The sequence below is a fragment of the Panthera pardus genome, unplaced genomic scaffold (genome assembly GCF_024362965.1).
Source record: "Panthera pardus isolate Hobbes unplaced genomic scaffold, ASM2436296v1 HiC_scaffold_5, whole genome shotgun sequence".
In the NCBI taxonomy this organism is placed as follows: Eukaryota; Metazoa; Chordata; class Mammalia; order Carnivora; family Felidae; genus Panthera; species Panthera pardus.
In genome coordinates, this window is record NW_026526980.1 from 8,125,310 (window position 1) to 8,136,251 (window position 10,942).

The 10,942-nt window shown below is 45.7% G+C and overlaps 1 protein-coding gene across 1 annotated transcript in view; it reads left to right on the plus strand.

The window, feature by feature from the left end:
- The window catches only part of MPV17L (MPV17 mitochondrial inner membrane protein like), a 32,348-nt gene extending 25,325 nt beyond the window's left edge, over positions 1–7,023 (plus strand). The window contains exon 4 of the mRNA XM_019468661.2: positions 6,329–7,023. Coding sequence (XP_019324206.1) covers positions 6,329–6,457 — 129 coding nt within the window. The 3' untranslated portion in view covers positions 6,458–7,023. The remainder of the gene's footprint in view (positions 1–6,328) is intronic.
- Positions 7,024–10,942: the final 3,919 nt, after the last annotated feature.

The window sequence follows — 10,942 nt, forward strand, 5'->3', positions numbered from 1 at the left end:
TGTTTTCAGGTTCCCTGAAGTCAGGCAATCCTCTTTTCTTCTGGGTGAAACAGTTTCTATAACTTTACCACTTTGTAGTTCCCGCTCCAATCATTCACATGAATTCAACAAATATTTCAGCTATGGCCCAGCCAGTATAGGAAAACCGAGGGACTGGCTGAGGTAAGAGAAGAAAGGACCCCGCTCTCAGCAGACAGACCTGTAAGCCAGTTAGAGCTACCGCTTAATGCGTGCCCACGGACTGCAGCCAAGGCTCTGTGATACACCCTTTACATAATGTGCTAATGGGCATGGCGTGCTGAATAGTTGCTAGCATTCATTTCCCACCCTCCTCCCCTACAGCTCCCAGTTTCTACTGGGAATGCTCAGGGGTTGTAAGTCAGTCCATTCCTGGATCAGGCAATGGAGCACACGCCCACGGCTAAGCTGATCTGTACATTTCCTGCCCCTGACTAGTGATTGGTTCAGAAATCTCCATGTGACCCGCCATGGGCCAATTAGAGTGAACCTCCTAACCTGCTGGGAAACCCAGGACAAAGGCATGCTCTCATTTTCTGGTTGGAGTGTTAATACCCATTTGAGGCCTATAACAAGTTTTTATTAGCATGAGGGGAGGGCAAAGAAAGAGGCAAATATTACTGCCAGAATCGCAGAGGAACTCTGATGATTTCACAATTTCTGGACCAACCCGTGTCAAAAGCCTACCCTATCTCTGGTCTTCTCTGTTACCATAGCTGGTAAATCTGCCGGTTTTTGTTGTTTTTTGTTTTTTGTTTTATTTTTTGTTTTTTGTTTTTGAAAGCACTGTGAATTAGGTTTCCTGTGACTTGAAGGAGAGCATCACACATGATCTCATAGTAAATCTCGCGCCCATTTTCAGAGCTGAGAGAACGAGAGTATTTGTCTTCATCACTAAGCCAATACTTGCCAGAACTGTGACTTGAGCCAAAGTTCTCTGATGACTCCCAAATCCTCACCTTTTCTAGGACTGTACTTCCCTCAGTTTTAATGTAGTGTAAAAGGTAGATGAAAAGTACAGTAGCGACACGAAGGAATGATCAACTCGTGTGTGTGTGAGTGTGTGTGTGAGTGTGTGTGTGTGTGTGTGCGTGTGCGTGTGCGTGTGTGTGAGGTAGGCATGGAGATAGTCCAGAAGGAGGTATAACGTGTTCAGATGCATGCATGGAGTGACTAGCTCATGACATATGCCGAATAAATGTTTTCTATTTTATCTTATGCTTCTGAAAAATATACATTGCCAGAGAATCCTAACCCGAGGGTCCCAATATCTCCATGGGTCCTTGACGATAACACAGGGAACTGAGAGGAAAGCTGTCACTTACAAGCAGAGCCGCCTAGATTAATTCAAACATTCCTTCTTTGCCATTCATAAGAGCTATGTCAGCTGACAGTGGCTACCCCGTGCTAACTTGGTCAACGAGTCCTGTCCCTTTCACGTCACTTGGGTCCATCCCCTCCACTGGATCTCAGTGCCATTGTTCATTTCAAGCCCCCGACATTTCTCACGTAGAGCCTTGCTGCTCAACATCACGTGGCAACATCTCACACCTCAGAACCTCATCCAAGACCATCTGGGTCAGAATGTCCACTTGAGCACATTAAACTTTGAGAAGCACTTTTGTACCTTACCACTAGAGCCTCCCAACTGATGCCCCTGCCTCTGATTTTATGTCACTTCTGCTCCTCCAACCCATTCTCCCCTGTAACATCATAGGATATTTCAGAAGTACTGACTATGTCTCTTCCCTGCTAAAAATCAATCGTTCCTTCAATGGTTCCTTGTGGCCTTCTGGATAATCTCCAAGTTCCTTTGACCTGGGAAGCAAATGTGGCTCTTTTCTGCCCGTGCTGGCCCTGGACTTGTACGCATACAGCAGCTCAGTTGCGGGATAGCTCAGTGGTTGAGCACATGGGCCTTAGGGGCACAAAGACTTGGGTTCAATATCTGGCACCACCTATGTGACTTTGGGAATCTCACTTAATCTCACTGAGGCTGTGTCTTCATTTGTTAAAAAGGAGGGGAGCTGGGGCGCCTGGGTGGCTCAGTCGCTTAAGCGTCCGACTTCAGCTCAGGTCACGATCTCGCGGTCCGTGAGTTCGAGCCCCGCGTCAGGCACTGGGCTGATGGCTCAGAGCCTGGAGCCTGCTTCCGATTCTGTGTCTCCCTCTCTCTCTGCCCCTCCCCCATTCATGCTCTGTCTCTCTCTGTCTCAAAAATAAATAAACGTTAAAAAAAAAAATTTAAAAAAAAAAAAAAAAAGGAGGGGAGAGGCGCCTGGGTGGCTCAATGGGCTAAGTGTCCAACTCTTGGTCTTGGCTCAGGTCATGATCTCACAGTTTGGTGAATTTGAGCCCCGTGTCGAGCTCTGTGCTGACGGTGCAGAGCCTGCTTGGGATTCTCTCTCTTCTCCCTCTCTCTTGGCCCCTCCCCCACTCATGCTGTCTCTGTCTCTCTCTAAATAAATAAACCTTAAAAAAAAAGAAGGGGAAAAAAGGCATGCGTGTGGGTGGATAAGAAAACCTATCTCATAGGCTTGTAATGTGCACAGAACCCAGAGCTCAGAGCCTGGCGTACAGCAAGCTCTCAAAATAGGAGCTACCTAAAAAAAATTGTTTTTAATGTTTAATGTTTATTTTTTATTTTTTGAGAGACAGAGAGAAAGAGAAAGAGACAGAGCGTGAGCAGCAGAGGGGCAGAGAGAGAAGGAGACACAGAATCCAAAGCAGGCTCCAGGCTCCCAGCCGTCAGTACAGAGCCCAACGTGGGGCTCAAACTCACAAACCATGAGATCATGACCTGAGCCGAAGTCGGATGCTTGACCGACTGAGCCACCCGGGCGCACCAAGAGTGGCCACTTTTGTTTGGACCTCCCCAAACTCATTAGACCCACACATCTGTGTCTTTACACTTGCTGTTCCAGCTGCCTGGAAATCTTTCACTCTTCACCTGATGAACTCCTATCCACACCTCAAAACTTAGCTCAAATGTCACCTCCTCCAGGAAGCCTCATGTGTCACCTTCTTCATCTAAACCAGTGCTTCTTGGCATTTGTTGCTTAGCTCTACCACAGCACTCTTTGCAGATGGCCAGTTACATACGTATTTGTTTCATAAAACAGGGAAACCACATATTCGCAAAAGCAGCTTGTTTATAGACAGAACCTAGCAAACTAGGACATCCCCAGGGAAATAAATATAATAAGCTCTTGGTTGAAACCTTTATGTTCCTTCTCATGATGATTTCCCAGTATGTGCTTTTTGAGATCTGGTTTTAAGAACTTCATCGCTCTTATCTGACAAGAGGGTTCTTTGTTCAGAGAAGTGTGGGAAACACAGGGTTACACAAAACTCAACAGTTCTCAGAGCTTCTAAGATGCTAATATTCATCATGAATCTCCAAGAAGGTGATATATTATGCATTGGCCACCTGCATCAGCCCACAGTTTCTGCCAACTACTGAACAACACTTCTTCATGGCTGAACCCTGGAATCTAGTACATTCTTTGGCACAGAATGTGTGCTAACAAACATTTGCTAAAAGGGTAAATGTTAAATGTCTATCGCATCCAGGGAAGAGATCACTGCAGCCCAAATTAGTTCAATGACAGTAGAAACAGAGAGGAAGGGATAAACTATAGGTTAATTAATATAGATGCACTCAGGCTAATATCAGCAAGATTTGTAGGTCAAAATACACAGTTTTCTGGCTTGCACGACTGGCTGGAACAAAAATGTCATCAGCTGTGGCTGGTTTTGAAATTTTGAAGAGAAGGGATTTGAGTGCTTCTGGGACATTTATTCTAGTGGAGCTGTCCAACAGAGTTGTATATATGCATCTGGGAACACAGATCTGTGAACTTTCAGCACCTCTACTAAGTTTGCTACCTCGTTTATGTCAACCCTTTTGCAAAGAGTACTAACCCGCCTAGGTGATGATGGAAATTTGAAGAAAGTAGAATTGAGCCTGTACCTACATAGTCCGTGTGGATCGGATGCAAGGATTTCACTCCTTGGATGGAACAGGATGGTGGAGCATCCAAAAATATCAGCCCCGTGTACAAAGGGATGCTTCTGAACGATTCCACGTGAAACAGGCGAATGAAGACACAGCCCAGAGCAGCTGGGTTATGATATGCTTATGAAAGCTATACACAAATCAGGGAGCATTTAGTGGACTTTTCTTCCATTTACTCTGTTCACTCATTCATTCAACAAACGTGTACTGAGTATCTACTCTGTCTCATTTGATATTCCAGCTCTGATGATTTGAAAGTGCACAGAGCACATTTCTACTCCACGGATATACTCCTGTAAACATGTGAATTGTAGTAAGTTGCAGTACAGGTTTCTGGTGAATATAACTTGGCATGACATTTCTGGAGGATGGTTTAATACAAGGCATCAGATGCTTTTCACAATACACATATCCTCTGACTCAGCAGTTTTACTGTTAGGAATTCATCCTAAGGAAATAAAAGATGTCTACCAAGTTTTAACTGTGAGGTTTTCCTCACATTTTCTTAATAATCTCAAGAAGCTGGGGATAACCTGATTTCCTTAAAACCAAGGAGACTGGTTATGTAAATTATTCTACAGGCAGCGGGAATCCAATGGAGGTTTTTAACCACATGAGTGGCATTGGATGTGTATATGTTTCAAGATAATTTTAGAAGCAGTGTGGAGAATGGTCTCTAGTGGGGGGAAAACAGAGAAGATGATTTTTGCAATAGTCTAAGTCAAAGATGATGCAGAACTGACCTAAAGCAAGGCAGTGGGAATGGGGGGGGGGGGCACTGTTGGATTTGGGAGAGATTCCTAAGGTAGAATCAGTAGGATTTGGTGACCGACTATGTGTGGGGGAGACTGTGGAATATTTAAGAATAAGGTACTGAGGAAACATGTGAGATTTCTAATTCAGGTCGAGCAGGTTTGGGAGAGAGATCTAAGGAGTCTGATTGTGAACATGTTCAGACTGAGGTTATACACCCCTTTTCCCACCATTGCCATGGTGATTCCTTGAGAAGGAAGGAAAGCTTTGAGAGGTGGTACGAACTGTGGGTAAGTGTTTGGCCTCTGAGACTGGCTGGCTGAGACTGTGTACAGGTCCTGCACTTGTTAGTAAGTGGTTTACTTACTTATTAGTGAGGGCCTCTCTGAACAAAAAGCCCCCATCTCAGGATATTCAGAATATAGTGTGAAGACGGGTAGGTCTTGTAAAGTGCCCAGTATGTAGTAACCACTCAATGAATGTCAGCTTTAAAAAAACAAAAAGCACCATAGCACAGGGAAAGTCCCCACACACCCTGGGATTTTTCTGACTCCCTCCGTACCCTACCCAGGCACTAGACTTGGTGCCTTCCATAAGAATATCACGTCCCAGTGTGGGCCAAAACAGCTGATCCCATCTCCTTGAGCATTTCATGCAGAAGCAACAGTCCCTGCTCTCTAACAGATGCAGGATTTCAGGTCTGAGGGGTTGGGCACATATTTCCGCAGCTTCTTTTCTCTCTCCTAAGCCTCCTTGAAGAACAGACACAGTGTGCCTTCCGAAACTCTCTTTAACTCTATTTTATCTTCAAATCCATTTCCCTCTTATCAATTTCTCCAAAACTTCTGGGAATTTCCAAGAGGTGGGGTAGAGGGAGCACACTGGAGGAACAGGGGCCGGAGATGGAGATTGGAAGCCACTGATGGTGAGGCCACAAAAAAGGATAGGTTTACCTCGGAAGGGGTGAAGAATGTGAAGAGAAGAGATGGCAGAGGATAAGCACTGGGGAACCATTACCGAAGGGGGTGAGCAATGGAGAAGGAGCTCGTGAGGGAGACGGAACAGCGGGGGCTGGAACCGGGAGGACCAGGAGAGAGCAATCTTGGAAGCCAGGTGGAGTGGGAGTTGAGAGTAGGGTCTGGCTCACAAGGACAAGGTTGCATTTTTTTTTTTTTTTTAAGAGACTGAGTAGGATGATGACAGAAACGGTGCTATTGGATATGGCAATAAATAGACCATCAGGGATCTTGGAGCTATGTCAGCAGCATGGAGAGAAGTGACTTGGCTGAGGTCATGACCCAGCAAGGGGTGCAGCTAGGACTATACACCTGGATGTACGTGCACACTGGAATGTTGGTAGTGTCTGTTGTGTGATGGTGTGTGTTGGAACCAATGATATGTTCCTTCATCGTCACAGAGATGAAACCTTAAAACCTAGACTCATACTTACATTCTTAATTCCATAGTCACTTCTCCCTAAGCCAGGAGGGGTTCTACTGACACATTCACTCTATTGTGCCCCATCTGTATTTACTGTAGACGCCAAACACACACAACCAGATTTGCTTTACGAATGCTATGCCCTCCTCAGACATCGATCACGGGCTTTACAAACAGAACAACCCCAACAACACAACCAGTTTGGATGGGAGACGGGATCTATGGTAACCCCAGCCCTGCATGATGAAAGTGTATTGTTGTGCTTTGGAACCCCACCTCCCTCCACCCCCAGCCCGAGGCAACCACTACCTGCTTCCTTTCTCTACAGACTTTCTATGGATGTGCTTTCTGTATAGATCTACAGCCCAGGCATGGCATATGAATGGAATCATACAACACACATGTGGTCTATGAGGACTGGCATCTTTTGAGATTTATCCATGTTGTGGCATCTATCGGTACTTCCAAAATTACTAAATGCTATTTCACTCTAAGAATATCGCCACATTTTGTTCGCCCATTCGTCTGTTGATGGACATTTACGTTGTTTCCACCTTTCTGGCTCTCATGGAGGTCTCTGCTGTGAACATTTGTGCACACGTTTTCCTGGGGTCATATTTTTTCATTTCTCATGGATGCATCGCCAGGATAGGAATTGCTGGGTCCTACAGTAACTGTGTTTGCCCTTTTGAGAAACTGCCAGGCTGCCTCCCAACGTGGCCGTGTCATTGTCCACTTCCACTGGCAACGTGTGAGGGTTCCAGCCTCTCTGGCCACTGTCATTTAATAAGTCTCTGTTTTGTTTTGGAGACTTCATTGGGTGAATGCCCAAAAAGGTGAGAACTCAAAAGGTCATCCAACACAATGTATAAGTAGTAGTAATAATAAAAACAACAACGATGATGATGGCAACCACTCATGTTGAGGCCCCCCGATGTACTCTCATGCGTTGTCACATTTTGTCACCATGGCAGCCCTCTGGGGTAGGCAGTGTCATTAGAGGTTTAGAGGTAAAAAAGGGAAGCTTAGAGAAACTAAGTGGTATGTCCCATAGGGTAACACAGCTGGCAGGTGGCAGCATGGGGGCTTGAACTCAGATCCTCCAAATTTCAAAGCCTGTGTTTTTGAAAACTGTGCTGTTCTGATAAACTCAGTGTCATTCACATTTGCAAATTGTTAACACGCTGGATAAAGCATCAAATTACGAAAATGATATTGCATTATTTTCCCTTTCAATCAACCCAGATGACAGTTACGAAAGTGTGTGGCATTGGGCCCCGCTGCTGTCCTGGCTCTTTGTAATCATCCAGCATCCCTACTGAATCTGGCATTCCCTGAAGGGTGAGCACTGAGCCAGGATGAGAAGCCAGGGCTGGAAGAGCCATTTAATAATTCCACGCAGATGGTTACTTCAACCAGTTACTGAACTTGAAGCATTATCACCCTAGACTAATGCAAACAGACAGGGTTCTGGGCACGGCTGTGAGGGCTGGTTTTGTCCTCGAGGATTACAGAATTGTATTACTCATGCATTTTTAGAATCAGAATTCATCCATCTTTCACAGATGAAACAGCATGTGCTCAGTATAGATGACTGGAGAATTCAGAGAATTAAGAAGGAAAAGATTTCGGGGAGGAGCGAAGATGGTGAAACAGCACAGAAGTTTTTGAAATAGGCGTCCATGAAATACAGCCGGATCAACACTAAACCATCCTGCACACCTAGAAAACTGATTTCAGGATTAACACGACGATCTGCACAACCTGAACCACAGAACTCAGCAGGTACGCGGCGCGGAGAGGTGAACTGGGGGAGGGAGAAGCCGCTGAGGGCAGGGAGCTGTTATTGCCTGCAGAGAGAGGATGGAGACAGGGGAGAGTTCGGGAAAAGGACCCCCCCCCCCCCCAAAGCAGCTGGAGAGAAAGTGGAAAAGCAGAAACAGCCACAAGGACTGAACTAAAAGGGAGAAAGGAGAAAGGAGAGGGTTGAAATTCCATTATGACTCTAGAAACAGGGGACCGCAGAGTCTGAAACTCCGCAGCTCGTTACCTGGAGGGGCTCAGGTGGGAAGGGCAGATCCCCAGGAGCAGAGTGAAGTCTGGTTATCCTTGGGTCACACGGGGAGAGGCGGTTTCCCTGCTGGGAGGACATCTGGTCGAGGCTGTGTGGCCACCCGGTCCCAGCAGACCCCGGAGAACAACCACATTCGGTGGTGGTGGAACAAGGTCGTTAAGGGCGAAGCCTGGGGCCAGATGCGTGTTGTGATTTTCCGTGATCCCTGAAATGCCGCTGCTACACGATTGCGTGAACTTTCTCTGGGGCGGGCGGGCGCCCGGCCGCGGTCTCTGGGCATCGGCAGCAGCAGCGGTCCCGAGACATTCCTGGCTGCGGCCGCCACCGGCCATTGCTCGGGGAGACCCTCCCGCAGAGGATCCGAGCGGGTCGGAGCCGCAGTCCCTCTGAAGGGAGGGGTTGGGAAACAGCTGCGTCGGAGATAAAACTCAGGAGGGAGGTGGCGCCTGGCAACCTGATGGCTTGGACACGGACAGCGTAGAAGCGGGAGCAGAGGAAGCTGGAGACAAAGGATGGGTGCGCGAATGCTGGTCGGGGAGAGCACAGAGTTTTGATACTAGAGACTGGGCAGCTGGATGATGCCATTTTTACCGCTCCCGCGCATGCGCATACACACCTGCAAGCGCCACAACAATCCCTTCCAGTGAGCTGAGCAGCGCCATCTAGTGGAGAACGAAGTCATTACCCTAAGCCCCGCCCAACTGGGCCAACCTCTCTCTTCAGGAACACAAGTCTCTCCGCCTGCTTAGTTTACGAACTATAAAGTGTTTCATAGTTTGACTTCTAGGGGAAAACGAAGTGATTTCAATCGTATTTCAGTCTGTTCGCTGGTCCATCTATTCAGTTTTCTTTTTTTTTTCTTTTCCACTTCCTTTTCTTGAATACAGAAAGACAAAAAATTTATTTTTCTTTTTCAATTTTTATTAAAAATGTTTTTCTTTAATTTTTTCTACTATATTTTTTACTTTTTTGTAAATTTTTTGAATTTTATTTTACTTCCATTTCATTTTATTCCATTTCATTGTGTTCATTTTTTCAAACTGTCAAACGTTTTCCTTCCCACCCCCCCCCTTTTTTCTCTAATCTATCAAGCTCCTTTATTTTTTTATTTTTTTTTTTTCAACGTTTATTTATTTTTGGGACAGAGAGAGACAGAGCATGAATGGGGGAGGGACAGAGAGAGAGGGAGACACAGAATCAGAAACAGGCTCCAGGCTCTGAGCCATCAGCCCAGAGCCTGACGCGGGGCTCGAACTCACGGACCGTGAGATCGTGACCTGGCTGAAGTCGGACGCTTAACCGACTGCGCCACCCAGGCGCCCCTATCAAGCTCCTTTAAACAACCAGACCAAAACACACTTAGGATCTAGCATCATCTATTTCATTTTTGTGTGTGGGTGTGGGTGTGTGTTGTTTTTCATTTTAATTTTTTTTACCTTATTAATTTCTTTTCTTCCTTCAAAATGACAAAATGAAGGAATTCATCCCAAAATAAAGAGCAGGAAGAAATGATAGCCAGGGATTTAATCAACACAGATACAAGCAAGATGTATGAACCACAATTTAGAATCACGATAATAAGAATACTACCTGGGGTTGAAAATAGATTAGAATCCCTTTCTGCAGAGTTGAAAGAAGCAAAAGCTAGCCAGGATGAGATAAATGCTATAACTGAGCTGCAATCTCAAATGGATGCTGCAGCGGAAAAGATGGATGAGGCAGAGCGGCAAATCAGTGATATAGAGGACGAACTTCTGGGGAATAATGAAGCAGAAAAACAGAGGGAGACTAAGGCAAAAGAGCATGATTTAAGAATTAAAGAAATCAGTGGGGCGCCTGGGTGGCGCAGTCGGTTAAGCGTCCGACTTCAGCCAGGTCACGATCTCGCGGTCCGTGAGTTCGAGCCCCGCGTCAGGCTCTGGGCTGATGGCTCGGAGCCTGGAGCCTGTTTCCAATTCTGTGTCTCCCTCTCTCTCTGCCCCTCCCCCGTTCATGCTCTGTCTCTCTCTGTCCCAAAAATAAAAATAAAAAAAAAACGTTGAAAAAAAAAAATTAAAAAAAAAAAAAAGAATTAAAGAAATCAGTGACTCATTAAAAAGGAACAACATCAGAATCAAAGGGGTCCCTGAAGAGGAAGAGAGAGAAAAAGGGGTAGAAGGGTTATGTGAACAAGTCACAGAAGAAAACATTCCTAACCCGGGGAAAGACACAGACATCAAAATCCAGGAAGCACAGAGGACTCCCATTAGATTCAACAAAAACTGACCATCAACAAGGCATATCATAGTCAAATTCACAAAATACTCAGGCAAGGAAAGACTCGTGAAAGCAGCAAGGGAACAAAAGTCCTTAACCTACAAGGGAACAAAGATCAGGTTTGCAGCAGACCTAGCCACAGAAACTTGGTAGGACAGAAAGAAGTGGCAGAATATATTCAATGTGCTGAATCAGGTAAATATGCAGCCAAAAATTCTTTATCCAGCAAGGCTGTCATTCAAAATAGAAGGAGAGATCAAAAGTTTCCCAAAGAAACAAAACTTAAAGGAGCTCATGACCACTAAATCAGCCCTGCAAAAAATTATAGGAGGGTACTCTCTAAGGGGAGAGAAGATGGGAAAAAAAGACCAAAAGTAACAAAG